Source organism: Dermacentor andersoni, chromosome 1 (genome assembly GCF_023375885.2).
Source record: "Dermacentor andersoni chromosome 1, qqDerAnde1_hic_scaffold, whole genome shotgun sequence".
NCBI classification, from domain to species: Eukaryota; Metazoa; Arthropoda; class Arachnida; order Ixodida; family Ixodidae; genus Dermacentor; species Dermacentor andersoni.
This window is the reverse complement of record NC_092814.1, coordinates 148,962,887-148,979,543: the sequence shown is the minus strand read 5'-3', so window position 1 is coordinate 148,979,543 and position 16,657 is coordinate 148,962,887. Positions and strand designations below refer to the sequence as shown.

The 16,657-nt window shown below is 47.1% G+C and overlaps 1 protein-coding gene across 5 annotated transcripts in view; it reads right to left on the bottom strand.

Moving 5' to 3' along the window:
• CYLD (ubiquitin carboxyl-terminal hydrolase CYLD) overlaps window positions 1-16,657 on the bottom strand; it is a 145,033-nt gene that overhangs the window by 103,060 nt on the left and 25,316 nt on the right. Inside the window, exon 1 of one of the 5 annotated variants that reach the window (XM_050192326.3) lies at window positions 7,967-8,086. The exons of 3 other annotated variants lie outside the window; for them this stretch is intronic. In XM_050192326.3, the coding sequence (XP_050048283.2) occupies window positions 7,967-8,039 (73 nt within the window). In that variant the 5' untranslated portion in view covers window positions 8,040-8,086. Of the gene's footprint in view, window positions 1-7,078; window positions 7,104-7,966; window positions 8,087-16,657 lie in introns of those variants that run through there. One more of the 5 variants, XM_055062156.2, reaches the window with a different exon arrangement.

Here is a 16,657-nt window from a genome sequence, read left to right as displayed (position 1 = left end):
CTCAAAAGCAGAGAGGTGACATAGGGTTAAAAGTGTAGGAAGACGTATTTAAAGGAAATGGCGAATTTTAATGACTTCCAACACAGTTAAACAAAAATAAAAAGCTGAGCATGGTGGCAACTGCCATCACCCCATTTCAAAGGGGACGCTCTTACCTTCCATCCATCCATGGTGGCGCCCATGAAAAAAAACGGTCTATACAGGGCATAGAGTTTCATACAATAATTATTGTAGGAAACTCTATGATACACGGTGTCCCAAATATCATGCACCAAAATTCGGAACTATGCAAAGTGCCGCATGCGGCACTTTAGCATGTATAATAATGATTGTACGGTGGCCTTTCTATCTGTTTATATTTTTCGACAAGAACAGCATTTAACAAAAGAAACGTTTCTAAAGAAGTTTTGTGCTTGAACAAGGCGCCACAAGACGTCGCGACATGCACTGCTTTGCACTAGTGTACCTGTATATGCACTACTTTTTAAAAAGGTAATGGAACAGTACTTTGATCAGACAGGATGAAGTATAGAAGACGGACACTGCCTGTCATCTTTACTTCGTCCTATCTGAAACGCTGTCCGATTACCTTCTAAGAATGCACCAACCAGCTTAGTTCCACACACTCTTGCACGACTTATCCCTAGTGCTTTCGGGGCCGAGTGGTAGTACCAATATTCTAGGGACCATAGAAGAAAAAAAAATTTTCGTTCGACTTGTCTCGCACATAGAACTTGGCAGCAATTTGTTTTGAGCGATATGTTTTATGCAATACCCTTTATACATTGTGAGAACAATTAAGAGGTGGCAGCATCGTTGCTAGAATAGTGTAGGTAGGCGGCCGACGTACGCACGATTTTAACCATACTTTGATTCAGTAGTTCCGTGCAGCACTGTGCAAGCTGCAAGCCTTTTGACCAATCGGGCATTACCCCCAATCAGGCATTACCAAGCGCATTACCCCTGAACAGCTTAGAAAGCTGTTCAGGGGGTAATGGCTAGCGGCGAGCGCTACAATGCAGGCGGCACCTAGCATCTGCTAAGGCGGTAAGTGTGCAATGTGGTCAGTTGTGATAGCAGCGCTACAAAATTCTATATTCGCAATGACACCAAAAATGCGTGCATCTACAAGATATTACAGAGGAGAAGTAAGGTTGCGGAGACGGCAGAAGCGGTGTGTTCAGAAGCAGCACTCGGCCAGCATGTCGCACAATACGTCGCACAGGATGATGGCGCCGTCTCTTGATTCCTCTTGTAACATCCACTTGTACACAGCAGTGAGCTCGCTGATATTTGTAACTGCAGCTGTTTTCTTCATTATAATTCGTGCACGTGTACCCCACTCCTTCTGCGCTGTTCCAAGCATGTTAAACGCCAAGTTATTCGTTCCTTTCGTGTAAAAGAGCAGTTGGAACGACGCCACACAAGCCCGTCTGCAGACGCCATTTTTGTAAAGGACAACGCACTACCCAGGAGGGAGTCCAACGGAATGTTGCACTGGCTGTGTCGACCACACAAACAAATTTAGCCACTGTCAAATCAATGAATTGTTTGTACTCTTTAAATGCAAATTAATGTATGTACGCCAGTTTCTTTTCTGTGCACATATTTATTCGAACAAGTGGAGAACTCTATTTTCATCACAGAGCCTCAATAAATATTTTATGAACGAACGAAGCAAAATCGTGCAATAAACCGCCCTGCGATCTTCAGAGAAGCTTCCAAGTAAACACCTGACGACAAGATCATTTGTCAACGCCATTTAGTTGTCCTACATGTTCCAAACTACATCTCGCTGTGCAAGAACCTGCGCTCACGGGCCGCGTAGCCTTGGCTCTGCTGCACAGAAATAATGAAACACAGTTTCCACGCGGTTGCGCCCATTTGGAGCGATTATTTCGCATCTAGCCTGCTCACTGCAGTGGATTGGTTATACGTGTCAGCTTAGCACGGTACATCAGAGAGCTCGAGAGGAAATGCAGAGAAGTTAACCAGATGAGTTTCCGGTTTGCTACACTGCAATCGGGTGAGGGAACTGGGTGTTGGAAAGAGAATAGAAAGAGAGAAGTAAAAAAAAAAAAAAACAGGAAGAGCGTTCCCATTATGAGTGTTCACACAGGCCGGTGGATCGCAAGTGCAACGCTTGCACAGCCGTCTGGTATGATAAGTCCTGTCGATGATGCCGCACCCTTTATTCTGACAGAGGTCGATCTATCAAGTGGTCGGGCACATGACAGAAAAACGAGCTCTCAGGAAGCAGGGCACACGCACTCGGCCACGCAATCTGTTTTGGCACTTTCTCAGTGTTTCTCTTTCTCTTCCTTTCTTTTTTTGCGCGTTTTGTTTCTGTGCTGCTTACTCACCTAACATTCCTGTTGCACCAGACTTACCTAACGACACATCTCTCTTCACTGGTATGCGACAGCCTGTTTGCATTGTCATCGAGGTTAGTGTAACAGGCTGACGCACTAACGCGTTTGCTTTTTTTTATCATTCCGATATGCGTCGCAGCGAAATTCACTCGCCGAGTCTACACTCGCGGACAACTTTCTGTGACTACGATGGGAAAGCTACGGGGCCGAGCTTCTGCACACGTGTTACCGCGTCAAGCAGTTCGCCAGCGTTTGACAGGAACAGACGCGGAATTGACGTAGCTTCCACGTGCGACGATTTCGCGTTTTCCCAGACACGAATGGGAAAAGCCGAAAAATAAGTAAACTTTTACATTCAGTCGTGTGTTTTGTCTTATTTAACTGTTGCTAATAAGGTGTTTATGTCTTCTCTTCCCGAGCTTAAACTAGCGTGGATGAAAACACGGGGACTCTTTTCAGAAGCGCTCTCTGTTGTGCGCGCTTTGCCTCCGCAGGTTTTCCTTCATATACAGTCACAGAAGGTTGTCCAGTAGTATAACAAGCCTTGAGAGCTACCCAGCAAAATGAAAAATGGTGTGAATGAAAACATTCTTACAACGGTGTTAGAACTGCACAACTCGCTAGTAGAGAGCTGTCTACACTCGAAAGTTGTGCAATTTATTTTTTATAATTATTTTAAGCGTCCGAAATATTAGGTTGTCTTCTTACTTTTCATGAATATAACTGCCGCGAGTCGCGACTGGGAAGTCGCGGTCATTAACCAAGCCACGCATAACCAAGCTAGCCAAGCCACACATACAGTGAAACGAAACGAACAGCCGCGGGGTTTGCGAAGATTTGTTGACGCCGAGATAGGCACATCACCGGGAGAGAGATGAACGAAAATGTCAAACGCAGCAGCTTCCTTGGACCAAGTTTGTCCTTATTTTTAAGCGAGGCTTTCTTTGCGAACCCTCCAGTACTTTGCTAACCGTGGCTGCTGCCTTTCCAAATAGAAATTACGTCAGCGATGGTGGGATCTACCCTCCGTTTTCCCAGCGCAACCTCCTGATGGTCTAACCATTGGACCACAATCGTTTTCTTCTTTAATTTCATGGTATTTATCATGAAAAAGAAAAACATACGCACGTAGATTATACAAATAGCAGCGAAAACTGCCATAGGCGCGTCTACAAGCACAAACATTACACCCGACCATTAATAATGAAAACACTTCTCCAAAAAGGGAGGCAAGCAAACAGACTTCCGCAACAGAAGATACCAATCCGATGTACAGTCACTTCTATGGTATAGATTAAGTCTCTCACATGTAAAACCACTTGAACAAAATGTGATAGTGAAAAGACAATTGTTCTGAATTTAGGACAAACATGCGAGCTTTTCATAAACTGTGCACGCTCACAAATAGTAACATGTTAGAAGGCATATCATCGCTTTTAGATGATGTATGTATGGTATGAGGGTTTAGAACAAGGTATATTTCATAAGACCTTTGGAGAAAATTTCGACATCAAATGGCGTCCCTGAAACATAAAACAGTGTTTCAGAGTTCCCGATACATCACAAAGACGACAATTAATTGAATACACAAAAATACCTTCCTTACCTAACCAGGCTGCAACGGGTGAGCCATTTATAGACAAATGTCTTGGAATTTTACGGACTCGTGCAAGCACGTCATGTCCAGATAGGCCGATATGCAGTCGGTACAACGGAGGAGGAAAAAGCATAGCTATTATACCTTTATACACAGTTTTGCGTGATAGAGAAATATTCATTTGAAAACCTAACTGTCAAAAAACGCACTGAAAAGAAAACTTAATGCATGAATCCCTGCAGAGAGAACCATGAATCAAAATGCGTCGAAACAACTAAATTGGAAAAAATACTGACGAGATTCACCTTAAAACACCCGGAGTAACGAATAACGGTCAAAAAAAAAGAAGAAACGAGATACTATTTGTCCAACATAAAGGTGCCCCAGTCCCAGTCTGCCTGCACTTACTGGGCGGAAAAGATTGTCCCGCCTCACAGGGCTCATATCTTGATCACCAAATAAATGTTGAAAATATTCAGTGAGACCGCTGAATGTAAATACTGGAACATTGGAAATTTATTTTCAGTACCTAGAAGAGTTTTATTGGCAACAATAAATTGCACACTTTAGCTCAGCCAAAGATTGAGAAGTCATGAGGAGAATGGATTGAGGAAAGGCAGAGACGTCGGCCTGATCCTCTAGTCTCTGCTCAGAGGGATGGGGATGAGGAGAAAAAGAGGTGCACAAGGAGTGATGATGAAAATAGACAGCAGGATGCGATTACATATACACGTTCGTGTCCAAAGGGCCCGTTGACAGTCTAGGCCATTGCAAACTGTAAAAGAGCCCTGGTGGTTCGCTCCATTGATTGATGTAAATTGGCGGTGACGAATAGAGCAATGCCTGCCTCTCACGGTCATATTTAGGACAGGAAACAAGTATGTGTTCCACTTTCTCGGGTACAGTGCACGTATCACCCGCCGCGGTGGTTTAGCGGCTATGGTGTAGCGCTACTAAGCACGAGGTCGCGGGATCAAATCCCGGCCGCGGCGGCCGCATTTGAATGGGGGTGAAATGCAAAAACACCCATGTCCCGTGCCTTGGGGGCACGTTAAAGATCCCCTGGTGGTCAAAATTAGTCCGGAGTCCCCCGCTAAGGTGCATCATAATCAAATCGTGGTTTTGGTACGTAAAACTCCAGAATTCATTCATTCACATTGCACGTATCACAGTCTGGTGAGCCCACGCATCGGATGTGATGCAAATACTGTCGCGTAACGGCAACACCTAGTCTAAGCCTGAGCAAGAAGTTCGCACGTAGGATGCCGAAATGTCCTATGGGGATTGAGCATGTAAATACGTTTGTGACGATTTTCTTGTACCTAATGTCTTGTCAAATTCTTGTACCTAATGTCTTGTTGGGTACCACCTGCTGCTTGGTCTTCTAACAAGCACGATGTGCTTAGATTGACCAGCAAACAAAATCTGTCAAAAAGTGTATTTGCAATAAAGTCTGATTTGATTTGATTTGATTTGTCGCTTTCCGCATAGCCTCGGTGAGAAAAGAATTGCTGTCTGGCCTAGACAATTGAATGGCGACAAGTATGCCGTCATTTAAGGCCATTTTTGCGATACGTTGCATCAGCAATACCATTCTCGTGCATTCCCCACAGTGTCCAGGGATCCATTGGTACACAATACGGTGTCCTTTTAGCAGCAGTGTGGAAATCCGCGCCGTCTAGGGCTACAAAATAGTAAGAGTTTTTCCTCACGACACATTGATTTGTAGCGCTGGTCTTAAAGTCTCACAATATGGTCCAGGTCTGAGGGAGCTCATGAAAAATGTGCCTATATGGCTTTTCGAATTCCCCACAATCTCAGTTGCTGTTGATGTAGTATTGTGTTCCAGCTGGTATGCTCGAGCGACGTGATGAGCCGGCCATAACAACGGCCACAGTTGCGGCGGACGATGCCACCGAACCGTCCGAGCACACGTGCATAAAGTTCCCGTATTCTTTCCATAGTGTGAGTTTTCTGAGGTCGATCTACTATCGGAATAGCCGATCTTTTGCTAATTTCTGGCAAAAACAGCCGCACGAAAATTCGGACGTAAAACGCTTTGGGGTTGAAACAAGGTCCCTCCAATAATGTGCACTTATACGTACCCAAAGGAACGCCAAGGTATTCTGGTGACACACAAGATCATTCAATACCAGGGAACTATATGTATCGGTGGAAACGTTCATGAGGCAAATGACAGTCCCGAACTTTTAGTACAGTTCATTCGCACACCAGAAATGGTTCCGAATTCCTCTATCCTGGACTCCACAGTTCTGATAGTAGGCTTTCTCACACAATATAAATAATTAGACGAAAAGCGAGATCGTCCGCATATGCAAGTGTATTGGCGAATGCGGCAAATGTATTAGGCCATAATCACACCATACTTCTCTCGTGCCAACGCCAACTACCTCGTTGAGACGATTGGAGCGTGCGTCACGTCGAGGAGCACGTGCGAGAGCACATGCGCGCGCGCCAATTTCCATTAGGCCAAGGACGCCGGAATGATAGGAGCGAATAATAGTCAGCCTTGCCACTGTCTTTCGCGTCGCACTTCTCTCTTCCGCACACCTCTACTCGTTATGCTTCCCGCGACAAGCATCGTCATCGTCACTGCGTCGATGTCTCAGTTCGCATGAGTCGCTGTTGCTATTCCGGCATATTATTATGTTAACGGTGTAGACACTGCGTGAGATTACACGCTCAATAGGACGGCAATGAAAACACCTGCACGGCATCACATTTAGTTTTATATGGCTTTACCTGCTTCACATAGATTCCAATATTCATTTTTCACCGTCCCTTCCCTAAGTCGGCCCTGACGCCTTTCTGCCGCATGGATGGCAGCAAATGCAAGAGCTGTCGGGAGTTTCCTATTAAGTGCGCCACGGCTGCAAGCAGCCCTGGCGAAAGAGCGTACACAGCGCGTGGAGCAACGCCGAGCGCGAGGCCGCCAAGGCAGCGCACGCATGTTTTCCCACGCCAGTGTAGCGTGGCCGATCGGAAACGGAACATCGCATCGGAACAATGATTCATTTGGAAGCCCGGCGCATGCGGTCCCCCCCAGCAACAGCTGCGTCGAAACGAGGGCAGCGCGGCGCGCACTCACAACGCGACATGCAGCGTGACGATCACTGGCTGGGCCTGGTGGCGTGCTGCATGTCACAGTCTGCAGAAGATGCTGATACCCGAGGCCGATTCCGTTCCGACAACAGTATCAGAACGAGACAAGGCTGGCCGCATGTTCGCAGTAATGAGCATATTCAGCGACACAATCACGAAATCAAGAGTATCTCCTTGCTTATAAACGTACTTCCATTGCTTTTGGTGTATATTTCAACAGCACTTCCCAGATGACGCAGCCGAACGCACTGCTCGGCCTACTCGATACAGGCGATGCGCGCGAGAAGTGATGCGCAGTTCTCAAGCGCGGCTGGCCACGTGTTCCCAGTTGAGCAGAGGGGCATCGCTCGTGCCCTAAAAGCGCGAGCCGTGGGACCGCCTCTTCTTTCGAAACTACTCCGCTTATGCTGAACAAGCAAACTACGACGACGACGGTAGGGAAGCTTCTTGCACGCGCCCGCAGAATACCTACTGCACTTTGGAGACAGCATAATAGATGCAACACTGCATCAAGGTATCAAATAACGTAGCGACATGAACCGCTGGCCGACAAGCTCCAATGAGCTACTTTGTCGCCCTAGGAAATGCTGAGCCTTCTAGTTAAATATACCGCAAGAAAGTGGAACGAGAAACAAACCGCCAATCAGCAACTTGGCGCATCTAGACACTGCCTTCGAAAGCAACGGCAGCGTTTTCCGAAGGCGCGCCTTAGAATTTCGGCCAGCGCTATACTCGTAAAGCAGGTCGGAGGTGCATAAATAGCAGCAGCGTTCACAATCGGTCAGAATGTACGCCAAGCAAAACTCGGCTTAGGTTATATATGCCACCGCTGCTGCTATAGAAGCATCCCATACAAGCCCCTGGAGACACCTACCATGACAGTCACGGGGCAGGTACATGTCGCCATCCCCGCGCGGTCTCCTCTTCTTGGAGCACATGCAGTCCATGAAAGTGGGCCGCACTCAGCAGCGGCCGCAACTGCGCGCCCCCGCTCGTCGCGACGAGCGCTGTGCCAAAAGTCGCTCGAGGTGTGCGTCGCTCGGACTTCCCCCCTGCGTCGACGACGCGCGCGGCCGTCGAAAAACAAAACGCTCGCGCCGCCAGAACGACAGCCGCCGGATCGCCGTGTTTTTCGTCGACAGCGCTTCCGAACGCGCGGCAACCGGGACCCCGACGGCAATTGTGGGTGCGTGCCCCCCTCCCGCCTTCACCCTTTCACCCATCTACTGTGTCGCGACGACGCCGGCCACGCTTCAAAAGCGGCCGGTAAACGGTGCCCAGTTTGATCATCGGCCGCTGGGCAGCCAGGGTTCGATGGCTGAAACGCACTCGGCCCCGTGCACGACGCCGGCGCCATGGTCCACCCTTTAAAAATAGCCGCGGAGGCGAGACCGGCAGTAAGGCGCGCAGCCGCCGACGGGCAACGCGAGCACGGCTGTCGACGGCCGTTCGTGCAGCGTATACACGGGTGGCGGGGTGCTAATATCGACCAGGTGGTCAATCAGAAGTTGCAGCGGCGATCGAAAAGAGATCCGCGAACACACTGCACCAGACAAACCCAAAACCAAGGTTGATAGTGCCTATTGGAAATGGTTCCTCAAGCGCCATGGACTCTCATACAGAGAGAGAGAGAAGTAAAGGCAGGGAGGTTAACCAGACTGAGTCCAGTTTGCTACCCTACACGTGGGGAGGGGAATGGGGAGTGAAAGAGAGAGAAAGAAAAAAATGAGTCTATACCGCACTTTCACATGCACTAAGTTAGGTGCAGGATGTCTATAGTCGGGCACTCAAGTCTGTTGCCTTCAGGTAGTGAAGAAGCGCTCGAACTGCTTTCCGGGCTATGAACTGCGAGGCCAGGCTCCCAAGATCTTTGCTTCCGTAAATGGCCTGTCGTCCAGTCTATTCAAGGCACACTGGAGAGTCTGACGCTGGTTATCAAAGCGAGAACAGTGGCACAGAAGATGATTGATGGTCTCTTCACACTTGCGCTTAGCGCACGTTAGTGAGTCCGCCATTACAATAAGATAGCTGTAGGAGTTGGTGAATGCTACTCCTGTCCACAGCCGACACAGCAGTGTTGCGTCACGTCGTGAAAGGTTTGCTGGTAATTTAAGTTTCAGTGATGGGTCGAGGCTGTATAAACTATACTTAGAGTTCTATGGTGTATGCCAGTAAGTCAGCGTGATGGCACGAGCGAGACTGCGAAGCTCTCTTGCAGCGTCTGCTCTCGATAAAGGTATAAGGAGTGTCGGTGCGCCAGCCTGGGCACGTCGCGCAGCGTCATCGGCGAGGTGATTACCAACGATGCCACAATGTCCTGGCAGCCGCTGAAAGATGATATTATGTCCCCGTTCAGAAGCGCAATGGCAGGCTTCGTTGATTTTAAACACCAGCTGTTCATAATTGCCACGTCGTAAAGCTCGCAAGCCCTGGAGGGCTGCTTTCGAATCACAAAATATTGCCCATTTGTTGGGCGGTTGTCTTTCAATGTATTCGACAGCAGCGCGAAGAGCGGCCAGTTCGGAACCTGTAGATGTCGTTACGTGTGAAGTCTTAAATTTGATGACGACCGATTGAGATGAGTGTGTATGGCATGTGCGGACCCCCGCGTCAAAAATTTCTGTTCCAAAAAGATATCGATCACTGCGACCATGCTAGTTAAGCCTGATCTGAGAGCACGTGGACTGCGAAGTGTCTAATTAAGAACGGGTCCGTGCGGATAATTTCCGTGCCGTCACAGGGCCTAAAAAACGGCACTGTCCCGGTCGAAGTGGGCCACACATTTTTGTAACAACTACTGCAACGCGAAAACGCCTGCACTGCCTTAAAAAAAAAAAAAAAAAAAAAAAAAAAAAGCACCTGTACCTGCATGGAGACTTCCACGGAGGCAATGCAAAGAGGCTTCCGGCTGTACTTTGTCAATGGGCGAGTGGAAAATGACCATCACTGCTCTATAGAAAATACTATCGTTGCATTTCTTTTTCGTTCTTTAAGGAACTATTCATTATCAACCCGAAGAAAGTGAACGTGACGGGACGTGACATTACGTTATATTAAGGTGAAGCGCTTCGCGTCGCGCACTTGCGGGAGTTCGTAAAGAGAAGCCCGTGAGGTGGTGGCACGCATCCATGAATTCTGGTTGCTATCAGCCGCGCACATTCTTTGTCTTTTGTTAATAAAAGAATCTTCTTAACAGAGAAAAAAAAGAAGGGGGGGGGGGGGACAGGAGATACTCTATAGCGTATCAGGCATCAACGCTTGAATGGACAGCCTCGTGTTCAATAAGTGTGTTACGAGCATCAAGGTGAAACAAGCGTTCTATGCGGCTTTTCCCTCCAGTGGAAGAACAAAATTCAGTATACATGAACACGTTAAATATTCGTAGACTGAGCGCGAACGTTTCGCACCATCGCAGCCTATAGCCACTATGAGATCACCAAGTGAGCAAATCTAAAATACATCGCACTGACCGCATTTTGGCATTTTTACTGCGAAACGGCTACGAAGACAGAACTGCAGAACTGACTCTCGCCTTTCACCAAGCTCTGCGGCGGTTGACTATTTTAAACCGACGAGCGATGACCAGTTGAGGGATGACAAAAGTCGCCGTATAAGGCATATGTCGTATACCAGACCCGTCGCTATTATACCTGTACAGTACCGGCGTATGTACATTGTAGAAGTATGAAACGAGATAAGTTGCCTGAGGCCAAATGACGAAACGCATGACATCTTCGCCATTCCAAGGATCTGACGCCTAGGGAGGACGGTGGTGTTCTGGTCATACAGGCAGGAGAAAATCTACAGAATGCTCTCATTGCGCGATATGGTACGTCAAAAGCTGCAGCCAGGGTGGGTGGCAGGCAGTTACGACAACGAATGGCGCCTGGTGTCGAGTCAATAAGCCAAGGTATGTACTTTCGAATAGGCTCATATACAAGATTTTTTCTTACTTATTTATGACTATGCAACCTGAAAAATTGCTTGAGTCAGATAGCACAATTAACATCCTTGAGCTGGATTACTCGAAGAGGCGTGCATTTCTTGTACAATCAATCGATATGCACAGATTACTAATTAACAAAATGCAACTACTAAAGTACTTTAATTAATTACTTCATGGCACATAACGCGGTTTACGAGTTGTGCCAGGCGAGTTTGACCACTAGGAACGAATTTCGGACGATGGCACCGGTTTCGTGATATGCGCCGCCATCATCCTTGCCGTAATAAGGCACTGATGTTGCACTTTTATAACAAAACGCCGTTTTAAGCATAAGCACAAAAATAACTGGAACGCCAATGTATTTCGCCGCACGAACTTAGGAATGAATATCTCGAAACTGGTGTCATCCTGAGAATTGGTTCCAAATGGATACGCCTTGCCTGCTTCAATTCGTAAACAGCAATATGTGCTGTAAAGTATAATTAGTCAAACTAATTAGAGTATCCATTCTAGACCAGTCGGGCCTTAGTTTCGACCATGTCTGTTGTCGTCTTGTTGTACTGGTTTCCGCTATACGCTCTTGCAACACAATGAATGGGATATACCAACTAGCCGAATTGGCCACCCTTCTTGGAAAGCGACATAGTTGGGTAAACGTCCTCTCGACGCCACAGCTACTGTTCGCAGTGCAGAGTAATGTTAACGCTGAGTTCGCTATTATAGCGCACTACCGTCGTTTACAAGCCTGCGACGCGGGTGAAATGCGATTGTCGTATACATGTAAACGCGGCTACTAAAAAAGCAACAAGCAAGGAACTTCCGTTCACTCAAGGCCGGCGCAGGCGCTGTATATATTATGTAGGGCAGTTTATATTATATAAGCCAGCTGAAAAGCGCAGAGCGCACAATATGCGCTAACGATCGTGTCTGCTAAGTATTGCACCGCAAAGCGACGCGGAAAGAGCTGAAATTTCTCACCAAACGCCCTCGCGGGCGCCGCACTCCCAGCTGGAGAGTCAACGTCAGTCGCACAAGTATACGGTGGCTACAATTCTAGCTACTATTCTGGCCACCCTAGCACAAATGCGCCTACGTATTTCGCAGTGCTATGACGCCACTAGCAGTGACACGTGACTTGAAGAATTATTCAAGGCAACAGTTACTTGTCTGATCTGTTGCTTCACTAGACGATTTAAAGTTTAGAGAAATAATAAAACCTACAAACCGAAGAGAGAAAAGAAAGAAGGCGGGGCCCGTGACGTATCCATCACGCGATCCTCAGGCTCCGGTATGGGAGAACACGAGGAAAAAATTTCGCTTGTGGAGGCTAGACGTGGGCAAGTGCAGTGTGTCTATGTTTGCAGTGACGCTCGCCTCCTGAAATCATGGGTTCGTCGCACTTGAAAGATTTATCATTTGAAAAATTCTTGCGGTAGAACACTCCTTAGAGGGCACGTAACTTCCAGCGTATAACCACAATTTGCTATGTGGCCTGGTGAGGGGGCCCTTTAAGCGAAATAGACGCATATACTATACTATTAATATCATTATTACTTATTAATTAAATAATTAATTAATACAATCAATACCATAATAACAATGACTACGACATTTCTTGACCACTTGTTCACACAAGTTGGGCAGTGTTTATTAGTTCTTGAACTCCTGCATATTATTATTGTTTACAAAAGGACGAACTTCGGGGGAAGTCGGGCTTAACCCGATCTTCATAAAACTTGATCGGGGTGCGAAAATCAGGAATTATCGAGTTTTCATGGAAAACAAAGGACCCTATAGAACATATATTTACCACAATAAGCTACCGTGAGCATATTGGTTGCCTGTATAAGTGTTTAGCATTGGCGATATGGCGGTACTCATCGTTGGCGATGCGTACCAGCCATGAAAAGAAGGAACCGAGCCCGAATGAAAGTGCGTACGCCATAAGACAAGGCTTTTTTTTTTTTTAATTTGAACGATATGACGGTGAATTTTTAAATTGCTCTCTGCATATCACATCTAGATCTGTATACATTCCTCACTTGCTGAGATCGAATGATGGCCGATGAAATGGGTGGAATACACAGAGGCGGTTTTGGTTGTGATCCAATGTAATAAATTTACTTTTAGTGGGATTAATGGTCTCTTTATTAATTTTGCACCAACCTAATAAATTATTAAGGCCTGAATCTAGGCTGCATGGTTGCTGGCATTGTCAGGCACTTATCAGAATTAGAACTGTGAATTAGAGCGCGCGCAAAGCTACGCACCATCGGCCCACCTAGACTGTGCCCGCAAATCAGATGTTTTTTTTTTTTTTTCAACAGCGCAAAGGTCAAGAACGAGACGAGTGCACATACACAGCGCTGAACTTACAAGTGGTTTTATTGAGGCGATTTCCACTGCTTAAATACGGTGGCAAGCAATCCTAAATGACCAGCCGTTGTTGCTCAGTGGCTATGGTGTTCAGCTGCTGAGCACGAGGTCGCGGGATCGAATCCCGGCCACGGTGGCCGCATTTCGATGGGGGCGAAATGTGAAAACACACCTGTACTTATATTTAGGTGCACGTGAAAGAACCCCAGGTGGTCGAAATTTCCGGAGTCCTCCACTACGGCGTGCCTTATAATCAGAAAGTGGTTTTCGCACGTAAAACCCCATAATTTGAATCAATCTCAAATGAAAATATACAAAATTTGCGGGAATGACAGTACCTGAGCACAGGGCTTCAGTGACACATCAACAGCTGTGCACGTGTTTCCGATTTATCTTCAAGAAAACGCAGTTGTTTTTGTGACAGAGCTATTGAGGCGGCGCTTGTGCATTTGTCTTTGAATTTGTGGATTTCATAGGCTTCAATAATCTCTCTAGCGATTTTTGTGCGATTATCTGACAACACGCTGCACTGACTGAAGATGGGATAACGCGGCGCTTTCTTAGTCTTTTTTCTTTCTTCCGTCCAGTCTCTGCAATGAATGACAGGATGCTGACGTTGTTGTTTATGTTACCGTAGCCGATCGATGAAGGCATCGACCAGTTTGCCCCGTCTAGTGCTTGCCACAATATGGCGGATCGCTTTCGAGATAAAGCCCCCGGTGGCATGCGCGCGCAATAGAGGGCGCGCCTCCTCCCTCCTTTCCTCCCTTGCGCGCTGGTCCTCTTCGATTTTCCACTACCCGCGGGCTGCCAGAACCTGCCAGGACGATTTTGGTCTGGCTGCTCTCTGGAAGTTCTCTGGCTAGCAGACGACTAAGAAATGGCGATGGGCTCTCGCCGCCATCTTTGTGAGGACTTGACGGATTGCAATGCGGGCGCTTGAGGACTTAAATTTACCTCGCTCAGCCAAGTGTCTACGATAATCTTCGGATTTCCTTACTTCTAGTGTTATCTTCTTAGGTCCTAACGCACCGTTCCGCATTGCGAGGTGGTGCGATACGAGCGGTGGTGAACCTTTAGAAGCTTTTGTGTGTGTTAAATTATGGGGTTTTACGTGCCAAAACCACTTTCTGATTATAAGCTTTTGTGTGTGTATGCATGTGTGTCCCATGAAGGCTTCTTCCCGACAGTGATCAGCGCGCTGCGCTCTCACGTGTGCATGTTTCTGCATCGTGGTCCGCGCAAGTTGTAGACGCTCATTCACGCACATTGCGGTACATCGTTCTCTGGTGGTATTTTTTTTTAAACATATCTCACGTATGTATGCCGCGATATCTCCTTTTTCTGCACTTAACGAAGGCGTTCCAGCTAGCCCGTGTTCGCTCCGTCTGTCCGTCGTATGCTTAGGTAGCACCTCGAAACCGATATGTGTTCGAACTGCAGGCCGTATATGTTTGAGTAATAACTGGTCAGTAATAGGCACACGTATTAGCTTATTGCTCCCATGATCGCGACCAATATTATTTTTCGCGTGAAACTTTTCGCTGGTCATAGGCGGCGTGCATTTTCATGCGCCAGCCGCATCCCCAGCTCCTTGGGGTCAAAATGGGAAGCACCATCAGCCGAAACAAACTTTCTGAAATCGAAGCCCAAGCAAGTCGGCACGAAATTTTATGCGTATAAGACGTAGCCGATATCATTCATTTTCATGTCTCGTCAAGTGATGGCACAACGCCAACTCATCAACATCGCCGGTGGGTGACGTGCTCGCTGCGAGCAGGGATCCTCGAGCGATCGCTTTCGGGGATACGATCACTTACGCGCGATTTCGCGTCTTGGCATCGGACGCGTCGGAGGCCGTCTGTTGCGCTGTCCAACTTAAGGTTGGCCCAGTGCGCGTCCTGTGCCGAGTCGCGCGAAATCTCGCGAAAGTGATCGTATATCTGAATGCAACTATACATTTTCAAGCTAGCAACGCATAAATGGGCCGACTGTACGCCGAGCGCGCGCCGGCCTCGCCATATGCTGGTAGCACGTTTACATTTATCCCGCGGCCAGCTGTCTAAGGCGTTAGATTTTGCAAACTTCTGGCAGCTTCGGTTTGTCCACGTGACTTCCTATCAGGACCGGAACTAGCTGGCTGCCAGCGGGCTGCCAGAACTCCGAAAATCGAAGAGGCCCACTGACACACGGCGTATGGCGCACGAGGACGATGTTATCACGAGACGATGCCGGTACGTCCGTACCACAAACCTGTAGAAACTGCTAGAGGCAGTCAACCCAGCGCGCCTCCGCCTACTTTCCGCCTTTGCGACGCTTCGCCTCGTTTCTCCTTTTTTCTATTAATTTTTCTATTAAATTCAGCTAAATAAATTATTTTTATGTCATTTTTCCCCCTTTGTAAGTCTACTTCATTTACCGTTTTGAAGTAAGATATTTGGATGCACCTGGTCATGTCGCCAATTATTCTTCTGATAAGACGAACAAAGTTTCATGGTCCCTTCGAGTTCGGGTTAAAGGGAGTCTAGTGTAATTGAAAAGTTGATTCGCTTCTTAAAGAACAACTGTTTATTGTGTCGACGTCCTTTCTCAAGACAGATTCCTCAACCGAAAAAAACAGCAGCACGCATATTGGTCTAATAGGTTAGTAAGGAACGATCACATTTCTTAAAAACAGGGGGTAGCCCTGCCGCATTGAGTCTACGAGGAAAGATACCCGTTTTGAAGGTTACAGGTAATGATTTCAGAAAGGACGATATCGGTCGTAAGATTAATTATATATGATCAGGATGAACGTTAACTGCCCAGCGGTAGTTATTGTTAGATTATTAGTAATAGAAATCAACTCGTCCAGGAATAAATAAACAAAACATGAAAGGGGGCGGAGTAGGCACTTCGACCGATAATTGTGCTGCTCTGCTTTAGCTCAGCGGAAAATGGGTAGCAGTACTTCTTTTATCGAATGCTGCAGTTTTATGTTGAATGGTTACCGTTTCGTATTTCTGTATAGTTCTATACCGTGTGCCTTCAGTATAGTACACAGTTTACCAGTGACCCATGGGTTTTAGGTGAGGCAATTTGTTTTTGCGTTGCCATTTATAGGAAACACAACTGAAGTAATATGATGCCAACACGGAGAGAAATCGCGAAGATGCTTGCTGCTGATCATTCGTATAGCAGTAACGGAGGGCCAATGGACCAGCGTTGGTGAAGGCGTCTTATAATATAATTCCTTATCGAACA